Here is a 16,499-nt window from a genome sequence, read left to right on the forward strand (position 1 = left end):
ACTAACATCGTGACACGGGAATTTTATATATTAGAGAAGATATTATATCACGGAACTCCTCTTTAACAGCTCTACCGGTTTCAATGAATTCGCTTTTATGCGATTTTTAGCTACACTAATCAACCCAGCAGAACAAAGCTTATCCAGAACGGCTTGTGCTTTGTATAAGCCAAGTTTTTCCACGGTAAAATCCAGTTTCGATAGTAACTACACCTAATAATTAAACATTAAACTTACCCTTGCGCGCGACCTCGTGCCCTGCTGGTAGTCATATCCTCTGCCCTGTAACAATTAACATTATTACAATTACATACTTAATAATTATGTCGTTAAGCGACATTGCTAGGTTCCGTAGTCTTTGGAACTTGGTCCTTTACATTAAAAAAGGACTAAATAACTACCTATCTTTATAAAATAAGACTATGATCAAATTGTCAGAGATATTGTTTTACACACAAAAAACGTAATGCGAATTTAGGATTTCGAATTCTTTAGTACTTGAGCTTGTATTTAGGTTTCGGGTATATTACTATACAAGCAATTACCCGTGGTTTGCCTGCTATACTTTTCATTCTCAGGTAAAAAATGTAACGCGTATTATTCGTCGATAGTTTTAATCAGTTTCATGATTAAAACTACTTGAAAGAAAGAAACAAATAAAGTCAAATTCGTAATTACGTATAATATTTACGAGTAACACAATTCGACATCCAAATAAACAATTTAATTTATTATACAACAAGAATTTCCAAACCAAACAAATTTCGCAGAAGAGTACTCAACACACTCTAGTTTTAGTTGTTATTTACCGAATATTGTATTTCAAACAAATTTAATTCTACCTCTACAAGCTACTCTACAAATCACAAAATAATAATGCTTAAAATCTCTTTACAAAACATGTATGTAATGGGAACTATGAGGCAGGTACTTGAGTAAGGTAATACTACACAAACTTGTAAGTTGTAAAGCCTTATAAACTGTAACTAAGCCAGAGAAAGATAGTGGCTTTGTAGTCGAGGGATCAGAACCGCTGCTTGAAGAACAAAAGTGCTATCATATTACATTCAAATGAAATACTAGATTTGAATTTAATTAGCTTTTGACGGAGTTGTGCTATGAATATTAAATATCGAACAAAAACGCGATCTAGTATTTTTTTGCAGAATGGGCAAACTGCTTTAGCAAGCTGCTTCTATAGGTAGTCAATTGCATGAGAATCTGATAAGCCATTTAATTGTAAAAGTATAATTGACAGGTTTTTATGACTACAAACTAAAAAAATGATCCCTAATCAATTAAAAACACACAGCTATCTCCAAAACACAAATCGACATAGCCGATGTTGAATACCCATCAACTTCCAATCCTCCAAAACAGTTGCTTAACCATAACTAGCAAGATTACGGAGTTGAAAACTTAATAAAACTCCACTTAAATTGTATAATATAAACAAGTTAAGATGGTGGTAGCTGTAGGAGTAACTGTCCTTGTGAGACGCTGGCCTAATGCAATTTGCATGGAGTCGACAACTTTCAGCAGTAAACAGGCCTTCCCACCACAAACCTTAACGTCTTTTATAAACTTTAAATTGATTCTGTATTTTATTGTTACCTTTTTGTTTGAAAATCTGAGGCAGCGGTAACTTCGGAGTTTAAGGGGAATCAGGCTGCGATGATGAACAGGAAATTACGTGCCCGAATGTTTTAAACGAGACGGTTACAACTAGGTTCGTTTTGACCCGAGTAATCTACTTTCCTGTTTATTTTCACTCAATTACTTTCGTATTACATTTTGACGAAATTTATTTCTACAGATTACTAAAAACGTCTCAAGATTTTCATTACAGAAATTAATTCAAATTATTCCATTAAGGTTCATGTAACTCGACTAATGTTCAAAGACCAGGTGCGATGCATATGCGAGCTACAATGCAGGCATACGCCTTCTACTGCAATGAGTATTAAGCATCGAATCAGAATTAGCGTAAGTCCTATTAAAGCGTCAGCTTCCAGCACTTACATTCATGCCATAAATCTCCCTAGTTAATTGCCTTCATTTATATTCGTACCACGGGACCAAACTAACGAAGCACTATTTTCCCTATTTTTACCACATCTCTACACAATTATTCAATTAATTAAACTCAACGTTGAAAACTTAAAGCCTGCTAAACAAAAGTATTTTCCAATTTAAATCACCGAAAATCTCTTTGAAAGAAAAAGACTTAAAAGTACCTAAATCATTCATGAAAATATTCCGAAACTTTGATCGGATTTATATGAAAAATCTTGAATAAAGTCCTTCATGATTTGTTAAGAAATTTGCAAACAACAGGTCCATTGTGTTTAAAAAATAAATGATTGTTAATCCATGAAAATGGTCTTTGGAGACGCAATTTATTCCTCCCTTGAGAGATGTTTGGTGCGATTGAAAAATGAAAGCGGATTAGAAACTTTATCAACTCGTAAATTGATGGAGCTTAAATTAAATCATCACCATCAATCTTTACAAGTTCAGATGTAGCTAAATATTTCAATTCACACTATTTCATTTTTGTTTGTATAAACACGGCAACATGAACAAAAGCGCAATCATTTATTCTAGCCCGTCATTAAATTGATTCATGTGAATGGGGAATATGCACGTGACTTAAATATGGACAAAATATTTTTTTTTGTAATATTTATTGCTACTGAAAACACACTATACAATTATTTTTAGAATTTATTTTAATTTAATAATGAAATTTAATCATCAAAAAGTGGCTATTTTGAAATTACCGCGCAAATTTTCGAAACGCAACACTATTGGTGAAACAAAACGTGACGTCAGTTTTACACGAGACGTCTGCTGTCAACAAGCTATTTGTATGGTTTCTTTTTGGAGGAATAATTGTTATTGTATTGTGTCGCTGTTTTTTTTTCTTAAGTTAATAGTTTTATGTGTTCAAAATATTAATTAATTGTGAAGAAGGACTTAGAGAATGACTGAAACCGGTTTCGTAAAAGCGCAGTCGGATAATCTTCCGAAAATCGACGTGTTTATGATGGCCACGTATTTCGCTTCAAATCCAGATGTTTTTATTCATGAATAATACTTATACATACATAAAGATAAATTTAGAATATCGAATAAGAATTTTTAATAATATCTTTACAACTTTTTGTAAACTAGGTTATGTTTTGTAGAGGTTTGTAAACAAAACAAGTAGGTAGGTAAAAGTAAGAATGATTTGTATATGTATTTTACTTTTTTGATATCCTTACTTACATTGAAATGATCTTCACAACAGTATAAACAGCTCAAACACGATACATTGTCTCTTCTCATCGCCTTGCACCACTTTTTCCTTAGATTTTCACCTTTCGGCATAAGGAAATACACTTTGTCAGGTGCAGTGTTGATGTTATTTGGACACATAGGAACGACACAATATTTATAATATGGTTTTTTGTGCTTTTCCATGGTAATTAAGTCGATATTCACTCACTTTATTTATTTTTTGGTAATTTTGTTTGCTGTTGACATCGAACTCGTGTAATGGTGACGTCACGAGCAAGCGCGCCAAAATGGCCGCGTTTAAATTGATCGCGATTTTAATATTTAATTTTTTGCATAATAGTTTATATTTTGGACGTGATATTTGTATGTTTGGTAATGTAATAACTAGTAGAAACATATAAAAAATAAAAAAAAAATCATGCATATTCCCCATTATATTGATAGAATGCGTGATCACGCATTTACATTATAAAGGCGGAACTATTTTGAATTCGATAAGGAATTAACAATATGCTTTGAATGAAATAATAATAGGTTTCATTGTTATGTCAAAAGTAATGTAAACCAATTTGTCTATTCTACGTATCAACTATGGAATTAATGTACAATTTCTTTAACTTGAAGATAGGTGTTTCTATAGATATCTGCTATATCATAATTTCTATTTGAGCTTTTTGAAATGAAACGTCAGAGACTTCATACAAAGAAAGGTTTAGTATAGTATATGCTTGTATGCATATTCGCGTTGTATGATTTTAATTTGTGGGGAGCTAACTCTATACTCACATTTGTTAACACTAACTAACGTGAAAGAATAAAAACAGATACACAAATACAATAATAAATATTAGCAATAGTTTGAATTAAATAACACAAAGGCAAAAAACTTAATTCTCAACCAAGACACAATAAACAGAATATCTTACATCAAATTATACTGATTTAAAGCGATCTTCTCGCGATGTCGTAGAACTTGTGCTCCAAGTAAAAAATCGACGCATTAGTGATCCAGACATTAGGTAAACAAAATTAGTCGTCAGTAAACGAATCCCGGCGTGCCTTGTTTATTCTGCGAGTGTAATTACCAAAGCCTCTGAACTGGGATTTACGAGAAAATGGAATGTAATATAAGTTATGTTTACTTCCTTAGGAGAAAGACTTCGATTGAAAATTGTTTTTGAGTACCATACTATGATTGCATTTTTTTATTTTTGATATTCAGATTTGGACATGACAAAATTATAATTATCTGTATTAGAGGTTTAATTTGCTACTCCTTCTTGTAGTAATAAGAAGTTATGTAATATTTTTTTATTTGTTCTGTAATTACTTTAATATCCATGATTTCTCATCTTTCCTATTTTCCATAAAATCATATAATATCGCGATTGTTTCCCGGACTATTTGTTTAATACATTTTACACTGGGGTCATGGTTAATCGTTTACTCCATACATCATAACCCTATATCAAAAATAATCCATCCCTCTTCATACACTTTTGCTCTAAGTTCCTTCGCTGGCGGTGAACCAATACCTCTTCAAGCAATCTATTCGCTGGCACATCGAAATAAATCTACATTTACCGACTACTGCACGTATTATGAACAAACTTTCAAATAATTCGTTTCGTTTTATTGGTGACAACCAGAGTTATTTGTTCTCGGTTTTCAGCGCTCAATTCAATATGAAATATGGTGGTAGTTTTGGACACGATTTAAAATTATGGCAAAGATTTGTCAATTTAGAACTGTAAGTCAGTACTATTTAATCACTGTGTCAATCCACTTGATATTCAATCTAGATTCGTCTTAAAACCAATATTTTATTACTTTAGCAATAATTTCGAATAAAAAAGATAATTTCCTTTATTTGCAATTTTTGTTCAATTGTATGTAACAGCTTTTCCGAATTTACCAATCATAACTATTTATTTATGGTATACCTAGTTGATTATACTTTGATTCAGCTTAATTAATATTTTCCAGTAACTATTTATTGGTATCAGATTGTAAGCCTCGTTTGAAGTTTTTCTTCCATCTATTTATATTTAAAAAAATACTGGAAGATTCTGACGCGTTCTGTTCAACAGCAAGAACATGCGTCACAGCAGTGTAAGGATATTCGACTAGCGACAGTGTGACACACACATCAACGTCTGCTCAAAGTATCCTGTTCCATGTTTAGCTATTGAAACAACTACATATTTATAGCTTCACAAAAAGCCCTTGTTTTCCGGCTATTGATTTTCAACATCAAAAGGTGAATATTTTCCATGTTCACGAGTTTTGTTGCTTTTGCATCCAAATGCCTGGCCCAAAAGCTATTTGTTTTAAATATAGTTCGACAAACGATCCTTTGTGAGGAAGAATTGATGTTCTTGTTGGTACGGGAAATACACGGGTTTTGTGTTTAGATTTTCTGTTTTTTTTTTTGAGAATTCTGTGAGTGACATAATCCTGTTTGGAAAATATTAATCTTTGTAAACTGCTGTTTTGTAAATCATTGAATATTTACGAGTGCGTGATTCGATGTTTAGAGCTGATTTTATTGTCCCTTAGAATAATAATACACGACGGACCTACGAATTTAAATGCCCAACACACCATCTATAACTGTGTCTACAATTTCGAGGATAATATCAACAGCTTGTAATCGCAAACCAATAGATCACAGACAACCAAAAAACCATTCGTTTTTGAACAAATCTCTTACTCCATATTTATAAAAACTATAACAGTGTATCCGCCAATTAACATAGACCAAGAACCGTATCCATAAGTCGTGTAATATATTGATTGTATTTCATGTCTATATGTCCTACAATTGTTATATTTTTGTTGGTCATGTGGTCGTTAGGCTGTAATATATACGCGTCTTAACATAATATCCTTTGAGATAGGCCTCTGCATTATGTATGTGGCAAAATATTGGGATAAGCAGTGATTGAGGCTAGGAATTATTGTTCAGAGAAATTTCAACCTTATTAAGAGATTAAAGGAAGAGTTTTCGCTTGCAATTGGATTTATTTTTGTGGACGATAATCATTAAAGAATTTTAAGGTATGTTTCTTTGTAGCAATATTGAATGTCACGTTTGTTTAAAGATAGAATTGTAAAATGTCCGCCAAAACCGAAACGTATTTTTTCTACAGCCCTCTAAAAATTTAATGAGCTAAAACAAAAAAAAATACAAAGTTTTCAAAAACAAACACTCCCCTACAAAAGTTTTGAAAAAAGTATGTCATTGTAATTTAATATTCTTCTAAAGTTCTTGTCAAGCTCGATTACTGCTTATCCACCTTTCGTCTTCCAAATAACCTTAAGTGAGAAGGACAGAACCTTCGCAAACCTCATAAAGATGGCGTGACGAACTGTTTCCAGTTATCTCGTATAATAAATGTCAGACTCCGCGTTTAGACCTCCTTGGAGAAAAAAAAAAGCCAACAAATATAAACTAAGATTCTCTAGACAAGAATTCTTTAAAGACTCTTTTTAATACAACTATGCAGTTAGCCTGAAAGCAGGCTTTGACTGATTAACTAGACTACATTTTGAAGGTATCAAGATTAATCTGAGCGAGGGAATTTTCCCGTTTCTTCTGACAGGGCAAAAGCTCTTAGCAGCGGTAAAGGTTGAGCAAATCTGGGTGCTGGCCAATTTATTTTGACCTTTAAGTCAATTAGTCTAAACTTATTTTAAATGACGATTCTTAATTTGATTACTAGTATTTTAAAGGCCATAAGTACAAATGGTTTGCATCACGGCAAAATGGGAATAAAATTCACTTTAAGAACTGATTGATTCTTGGCATAATTTTAATATGGCTATCGTGATCGACCATCTCCAATTAAACTCTTATCAGGAGCTGCTTGCTTTACACCTAATATATACTGATAAAAACAATGCGTGAAGTATATTCGTCAGTCACAATTTGATATTTTGATAACTTCGCAACTAGGGTGAAAAGTTTGTTAGCTCAAAACAGAAGTATTTTGTGGATTACCGCACTGAAACTTTAATGTATACGGGAAAACCGTTTGGATAATGGCCGAATTAATTTGTCTTTTGTCATACAGCCGTAGGCAAGGGCTCCGGCCCAAAACTTTTCTGGGCATTATAAGACCTGCCAATTTATGAGCATATTGTATTAGCCTCAAAACGGATTAAAGTGTCGTAAAGTTTGTGATGTCGAAGGAATTTTGGGTATTTTTAGTCCTCTACTGGTCTTAATTAGAACAGCTTTTTGGATGACTTAGTTTTTAGGTAGGCTTTCGAACTTATTTGCAAGTGAAGTTGTTTTAAAGCCTGAGGACTAGTACAGTGAATACTTAAATTCGAAAAAATGGTACAATGATACAAATGGTTCTTGATCTAAATAAATATAGATTTAATGTAAAGCACACTTCATGTACAACCCTTAAACTAATGTTTAAGGACGCATTCAATATAATTCTAATATACGGCATGAAATCCAACATGACCTCGTTAAAAATATATACAAAAACTAACTTCCCTGCTTTTTTACTTCCCAAATTTTATTTCCAATTACCCGATCAGGCTTAAAACTTTCCAAATCCATACTCCTAAAGTCACATACTTCCAAAATTTTCTGACGGCAACCCGTCGTAAACAAAGGCTACTACGTAATTACTTCCAATCTACCCAATTTCCTCATTAATCCCACCGTTCGTATCTCAATATAGCGAGGAGAATGTTTATATAATTACTTGGAACCTTTAAAAGGCAGTCGAACTGATCGAACAATCTTTCAGACTTCAAACAAGTTGTGAACGAAGTTAAATTGGCTCCTGAACGGATATTTTGTGTGCTCATCCGTGTGGGGAATGTTCGGTGGCTGATCTTTATATCCTCGTAAAGGCGAGTAATTGAACCCAAGATACTTTAGGCCTTCGCGTCTTAGACCAAGAACATGGTTGTCTTAAAAGTGTTTTGATAGTAGGTCCATAAGTAAGACTATTTTAGGTCGTCTAGTTTTAAAAAAACTGGGTGGTCTTAAAAATCAGGAAAATTAAATAGTCTCAACTTTTTATTAGAAATTTGGTTAAGATTGGCCAGAAGTTAAGTTATTTTGGCAGTAAAAAGTCAAAATTTAGACTAGGCCTATAAAATAATTCGTCCTAAAAAACATATCAATTTATTAATAATCCAATGGTCGCAAAGCTCATTATTTCATTGATCAACCACACAAGTATCATAAGATTAAAGTTAAATCCCATTACCATACCCTGCTTCTTACACAATTTAGAACCGTTCCACTTTCAATATTTCGGTATTTACGAAAACTTAAAACGAGGTCACAAAATCCAGATAAACACACATCCACTTTAAATTACTTCTTATCTGGAATCACTTTAAATACATAACAAAGTTTGCTTCTAAAAGTTAACGGCGCAAGTATTTGGGGCAGCCAGTACAAACTCGGTAAGTGGATTAAAATTCTCCTGAAATCGCCTCGGGGTCAAATCTGGACTTGTAGGTCGAACCTGAATATTCTGAACCCATCCTTAAGTTAATTTCGAAATTATAGAGTCGTTATTGTGATGTTATTTGTTCGATTTGATTTGTTTTGGTTGAAGCAAATATGGAGTTTGTAAGCAGATTTTTCTCTTCTGTCTGATTTAGTAGCGGAATCCGACTAAAATCTGTCAAAAATATTTTAAATATACGTATTCTCCTTTCCTCATAAATAACGGTCGCTAAACTATAAGAAAATCACATGATTTTCTTGATGTTTTACATAGTGAACATTTGTTATTTTTATTTACCTTGGGTGTGCTGACTTCGCGTGTGGATATTCCCATCTTCTCGTGGTGTCGCAGCTGCACCGGGTATATGATCTGGTAGTAGTGCGCGCCGATGTTCCGCACCAACTCCTGATTCTGTCTGTACTCGCGAAGCAGCCGCTCAACTTCACCTGGACAACAAACAAGGTGATTTAGGCTTTAGAGCTGTAGGAATAAGGTATCTTATTGTACAGAAGGTTCATGTAGCTATTATACTTATTTGCATAAATAATTTGATGAGGCTTAATCAGATATGGTATGACATGTCATGTTAACTACAAAATGTAATCCAGTTCCATGTCATACTCGTATCATCTACATTGACGATAAATTTTGATGTGATTAGGGGTGAGAAATATACAAGAAACATTTCTTTTGTGTCGTTTCAAATCTGAATTCCGTTAGTGGCTAAACCCAACGGCATTATTTGCAACTTAAATTCTATAGTTTCTTCTTAATCCTTTACAACACCTCAAAAACCGAAATGAAGATCTAAGAGCATCGATACCACAAACCCAATTTGCGGCTAAAAATAAAAGTACGTCGGCTACTTTAAGATCGGGCGGTTATAAACGTGAGCTCCCGTTTTATGATGGCCTTAAACCCAACAACGGGCGGCTAGATTGGAACTCATTTAGCTCATGAGGGGCCACTTGTGAACTCGGTTCAACTTGACATTTTGTATGAGCTTCGTAGATTTTAGTTGTGAGCGCGATACCTGTATGTTACGTTTTATTGTGTTGGTACGGAGGCTGTATTGAATGCAATTTAGCGAGTTTGAAAAATGAGAAAAAATGATGTAGAATTCTTCTGTGTTTTTTACGATAGCTAAGATTACTAATATTAGTAAACTAAGATTTTATGTAGATTTTTTTTTCATTTTTACTGAATGAAACTCCTTCCTTCTCCCCAATCATGAGCTGTTGGGGAGGCAGGTTGAGTTCGATAAAAATATGCCAAAAGAATCTAAAATGAATCTTTACCCTGTGGCCACAGTCAAAGCTTTTTCATGGCATGAGTGTACTCTTTACGTCACTATTCAGAATGTTTAAGATGCACAGTTTTCAAAGCAAACATCCTATGGCAAAAATAGTGCTTATGATTGAGCATAAATAAAATAATTAATTAAGAAGGACTGCCCCGAGAGTAGTACGTGTCACAAATAACCGACGGCTAAACCGCCAACCTTGACCAAGGCCGTCAAACTTTTCCCCTATATCTACAACTTTACGACATTCGCAGGGCAGTTAATGTAATATTATTATTAATATACAACGAGGGGATATTGGCTCGCCATTCAGATCGATTAGGGCCACAGATAAGTGCCCATTCGTCACACATTAAGACCTTACTCTGGCTTTACGAGATCGTTAAATCGCCGTTAAACTCTCAATGCACACGACGCCAATACAAAGACAGTTTGATTTTATAGTTTTTTGATTTTATACTGAACTACTTATGACATTTTAATGATTTTATATTTGGAAGTTTTAAAGATAGATAGCCTAGCGGTTTTATGTACTGATTTGTATGCATGAGGTGCAGCTTCGATCCCAACGCAGTAAAAGTAGCAGTGTAAATTAAAAATATATATAATAATGTACTTTCTTAATTATTAAAAGACGCCACTGACCAACGGTCCAAGGTAAAGAATTTGGACTCTGAGTTGAAGTCATAAAAAAGAGTAACTATCATATTTCAACCAAAACAATTCAACAGATAAATAAGTTTGTCGTAAACTGAAATAAACCTCCTAAAATACGGGGTGTATTTAAATGAAATTCAAATGTAAAATTAATGCCGATTCCGGGTATTTTTTAATTTAGGGGAATGAACATTCATTTAGGAGTTAATTAGTGTCAATGAAATATGTAACAAAATGGTAAATATTTAGTTCATTATGATTTCTGGGAATTGGAAAATGATTATATAATATGATATCCTGGTATTTATATTTAATTCTATTAAACAGTATTTCGGTTATTAATTTGTTATTCAAAGTAACCGATTGATGGTTAAATTTAATCCTATTTCCTAAATTCAAAATACAATAGCTACTGAAATTTCCTAGAACTAATTCAATGTCATTAGCATAGGCATTTTGAAACAACCAATCATACAATATCTACACAGATGTCGCAAATTATTTATCATTGCTAAGTATAAAAGCCGAGCCTGGTCCGTTATTATCGCCTAATAATTATAATCAACTTCCCAGAAACATACTGTTTAAAACAATGAAAACAATGGAATGCCTAGAATCCTTTTATAAAAAATAAACAATAAATCAACATGTGGTGCTAAAAAGAGTAGGCAAAAAGTATACAAGATAAGTCAAACGAAAACAAATAAATATAGAGCTTAGTGTCATGATTATTTCGTCAGTTTATACTAGTACTAGCTGTTGCCCGCGACTTCGTCCCCGTGGGTAGAAGATATAAGTTATGATTTATACCTGCCCTATTTTTTTTTCGCATTTTCCATTGTATCTTCGCTCCTATTAATCGCAGTTTGATGGTTTATAGCCTAAAGCCTTCCTCGATGAATAGTCTATTCAACACACAAAGATTTTTTCAATTTGGACCACTACTTCCTGAGATTAGCGCGTTCATACAAACAAACAAACAATCAAACAAACTCTTCAGCTTTATATATTAGTATAGAAGTATAGATATACATTTTAATATCATAAACTAAGACCACCAAAAGCGCTACTAACAATTATACGATTTTGTATGACTTGATCAAAAATTCGGATCGATTTTATACCAAGTTAGTGGCCTTTCGTGTGCTTACACATTCTGAATATAATAACATGTCGTAATAAATTGTTTTTAGGTGGGAGTATTAATAAAAGCCCTAATTTGATGGCTACAAGTTTTGTTTTGTTTCTAAACTAATTCCGCATCCAAAAAATAATAACATCCATTCGATATCACGCACCGCCTAGTTAGCAGCAATAGTTTCCGCGTTGCGAGCTCCACCGAGAGCTTCCCATCCATCATCTGCGCGCTGTCATTTACACCCAATAGTCCTTCACTTTTGTTGAGCCTTTAGCTCGAAAAGTGAGAATAATGTGAGGCCTGGTAATGAGAGCTAAGTTTAAGTCGATTATGAATATATTTTTATGTAGTATGATAAATGGTAGACTGATATGGAAGAGGGCCGGATAGTTGCTTAAGCGACTCTGGTCAATACAAGGCACGATAATGTTCAGAAACACAACATAAGCCTCAAATGACAATTCTTTAATCGTTAAAGTCAATAGAGGATTCTTTGATGTTTGGAAGTGACTTTTCGTTTCGATAACTCACGTGACTTTGAGATGTCATCTCCATAATATTCGAATTTTGTCTATCGATGTTAACAATCGTGTAAATGTCACTTAGCTGGAGGGGCTGAAAGCAATTGTCTAATTCGGAAAATAAAATCGGTCTTACCAAACAAATATAAAATATACGTATTCGAAAAATTATTCATAAATATTTTAATTTTCTTCATTGTTAAATAGTCACTTAAATTAAATCATGAGATCAGAATTTGCAGCAATTTCATTTGCTTGGTTGTATATACATTACGTACAGTCACGACGTAAAGTACACTCAACGTCAAAAACCACAAGCAAAACTAGCGAACAAAGCCTATCATTCAATTAATTAATATAGCATGTCGCGGCACACCATAATTAATTATTAATAAGTGATTGGCAGTTCTGGGGCGGCCTTTCATTTGCTTCTATTGAGAACAGAACAGGGGCCTACCACTATATACTAAAGTAATATTAGTAGTGCTGTGGGACAGAGACGCAGCTATAAGCCATGTAGAGCCCTGTCTCGCTTTCTCAACTACAGCCGTCTTTCTTTCAGAAGCGGTGGTAGGCCTCCGAACATATCAATAGGTATGTATTGTATACTTAATATTTAGGTTAGGGTCTGATTATCGCGAGAGTGTGACGTTTTGTATCGAATTGATTTACTCAAACATACCCGTAGATGTTTGAGTGGTGACTGCTGTGTGAAAAGGCTTGTCAGTGTGGATGTGAACTATATATTTATACGTATGCAATGTGTTTGAAATATTATCAAGTCATCTGTATTAAGTCTCTACTTTTTTATTCATGACTAAGTTTAAGTGCCAAAATTATTGGTATTTTAAAAAAAGATTGATTTGATTAAAATTAAACTTCATCAAGATGCCTCTAAATATCTTTCTTTATCACATTCTTCCCCGTATCACCTGTCCCGGACCCCGATTCTCAAAACGAAAACTTGGAATCAAAAACCAACACAAAAAGCGTGTTATGCTCGCAATAATCAGGGCGTGAGCCTCTCGTACCCCTATTTCGTAGTGACTGGAATACGCCGACATTGTCATACGAGAATTGGGGCGTACGCAAACGCGGCGTACTACGCCAGTACGCCATCTTGATGTTTTGATGTGTAATTAAATTGACGCTGGCTGCTGCACTCGTGTAAGCATGGTTTTAATGTTACATATTGAGGGGGATTATCTGTATTATATTGTTAAGAGTGTTTGTTTTGCATTTAAGGTACATGAAACATCTTTGTGGAGGTTTTAAGTACTGAATTATTGACTGCGAAACTTTTGTTCCACTTCATATCTAGCCTCTATTATTTGGAGCCGTATTTTCATAACCTACTTTTAGTTTTCTGAATGAAAGATTTATTGCTTTCCAAAAGTTTATTAATAACGTTTGTATACAAAACAATTGATTGATAGGCATTATTAGAAAACAATAGCAACCCAATACCGTCCATCATGTCACAGCACAAAGATTGGACACTTTAGGTGTATACAAATCAGATCCATTCATACGGACAGGTATTGTGAACGCTATACTATCGACGGTAATACTCATTCATGGCACCAAAATAGGTATAAAATAACTTATGTGACCTGACACACGGAGCGAGCATATTGATACCCAATTTCAGTCACCTCGAATACAAAATCAGTCCCGGATTAAAGGGGTGTAAAACAAACAAATTTTGTAAACACAACACCCTTTTACATTAAGGCCGAACTAATAGTAAAGTCGGGTAATCCTTAACTTAATTTGGAACAAACTGCGGCGAGGCCGACTGCCGACTGCCGACTGCCGACTGCCGAGTGACATGTTTGTCTTTTATATCGAACACTTTGATGAGGGCGTTTTGGAAGATGAAAATGAGAAACTTTTTTCTTATTCTGTTTCACACGTGATTTTTTTGCCATTGGATAATTTTTGACCAACCATAAATTGGGGAATTTATTTTTAGCTAAGACGTGTGTTCAGTAAATGTTTAAATGATTTGGACCCAAAATATAATAGCCATTTAAAAAAAATACTATCCACAATTTAGTCGTTCAAGATCCACAGAAACAATGAACTAAAAAGTCTTCGTTACCAAACAAGGTTGCTGCACTTGCGGCTTACTACAGACATAAATCTGACACTCAGAATGACCCAATTCTGGTTCCTCTTGTACGTCACGCGTCAAATACAAGGTTAATCCCAATCAGGATAAAAACTCACTACTAGACCAATGAACGGGTCTGAATAGACCAAAGCTCTGGCAAAAAATGTAGAGCTTCCAACTCTTGTCGAGGTTTTGCCAAAGAATGATTTTAAAATTGTAGCTTTATAATAGATTCGTTGATCGTAAAAGTCTTGCAAGAGCAATGTAGAGCTAAAATAAAAACATCTGATGAAACAAAAACGGCAATACATATTTATTGCAAAAAGAACGAGCAAGAAACAAGCGAGCAATTAAAAAACGTATCGTCTGAATCGCGTGAAACCTGTTTAAGTGTAACATTAAGTTTAAATGTCAAAGAGGATATTCCCGGCTCTTCAATTAAGTTCTCATAGGATTCAATTAAACTTTGAATGCGAGAATGGGCGGCTAAATCTTTTGTGATACCGAGGACTTCGCGACACGTGTATTCGTACTTCTGTTGGGTAAGGTTGCCACATGAAAAGGCTTTTTAATTTAATGAAAAATATAATTAACGCGCGTTGTCGCTAGGGCTCGTGTTTTGGAAAACATGTTTTTCTTTGCTTGGGCTGTGTTGTTTGGAGAAAGGCGGTGATTTGTTTTAAAGAAATTGTATTCAATAGACATTGAGGCCTTGTTTTTTAGTAATTACTTGAAGAATGAAATAAATAAAAAGCTCTTAATGATTACTTTAAGGTTCAGAAAAAACATGCCTTCCAAATAATTATCCATGTTTTAAAGATTTTTTCAAGAAAGCTTTAAGAAATCATCGTATTTAACAACGAGCTGGTCTTTTGTTTTATAATCCTAATTACCCTTTTCACCCAGGCTACCAAGTATTAAAAAACGCTAAAACGTTCAAATTCAAATACACTTTCCCTCTAAAATCACACTAAACGTTCTCCGATCAATTTCAATCAAATAATATCATATCCAATGCAAAACTAATTTGAAGGAGTGATATCGTAATTGAAACTAGAGCTCGCTCAATTAGCCTCATGTGGAAATAATTTGTAAAGGCGACGTTCGCTGAGGCGACGGCACGACGGGGAGCCGGTAAGGGCGCATTCACACGGAACTGAAGCATAGAGAACTAAGGCAGTGGATATGAGGAGTTGGTGTATTCAGGTTATGGTGAAAATTGATTTGCGATGTATTAGATATATTGACTGTTATTGGCTCTCATTGACGTTCAATTGTTTGTTTCAATTGGTTATTTTAGGTTTTAGTGTAATTTTACGTGGTTTAGTAATGGCTATTTTTCAAAGTATTGTAGGTAAATTGAGAATGCAAGCCGTCTTCAAAGCAGAGAAACTCCTTATTAATGATTTTATTAGGATTTTGTGTTGTATTAAAAACATTTTTAATTAACGAGATGTCAACACTATACATGGTTTCATGGATAAATAGTCTTGAATTATTGTTAGGTTTTTAAACACACTAAATTCATTTCCTACACTAATCCATCATTTATGATTAAAACCAACGTTTCAAAAAACACAATACAAAAACATACTCCATAACAAATTTTCCCATACTCATTTCCATTTCCAAAGTGTTGAAAAACTAACAAGTCAGCGTACAACAAAAACCCCTTACGCGACTTAATTAACTTTAAACAGATGGAGCTGAAAACATGTACATTTACCCTAAATCTTTGCTGTGTGACCACGTCCAGATTACCAAGACCTCCATAAGTGAACTACATGGTTGTATTCCACCTAATTTTTGTACTAACTGGGGGCTGGGCAGACCATGTTATGCTGGTCGGTTCGTTGTTATATTTGGGAACTTAAAACGAGCGTTGCTAAGCTATGATGTATTGCTTAATTAAAGATAAGCGATGGAACAACTGTTATTGCGGTGTAGCGCAGCTTAACTTCTCGATGGTAGGGCAGGAGAGTCAAAGTCA

At 34.1% G+C, this 16,499-nt stretch overlaps 1 protein-coding gene across 1 annotated transcript in view; it reads right to left on the reverse strand.

Moving 5' to 3' along the window:
* Positions 1-16,499, reverse strand: part of LOC113504440 (disintegrin and metalloproteinase domain-containing protein 11) — a 385,396-nt gene that overhangs the window by 160,484 nt on the left and 208,413 nt on the right. Inside the window, exons 7-8 of the mRNA XM_026886724.1 lie at positions 9,072-9,220; positions 238-282 (exon numbers count right to left, since the gene is read on the reverse strand). Coding sequence (XP_026742525.1) covers positions 238-282; positions 9,072-9,220 — 194 coding nt within the window. The remainder of the gene's footprint in view (positions 1-237; positions 283-9,071; positions 9,221-16,499) is intronic.

This window comes from Trichoplusia ni, chromosome 22 (genome assembly GCF_003590095.1).
Source record: "Trichoplusia ni isolate ovarian cell line Hi5 chromosome 22, tn1, whole genome shotgun sequence".
NCBI lineage: Eukaryota > Metazoa > Arthropoda > Insecta > Lepidoptera > Noctuidae > Trichoplusia > Trichoplusia ni.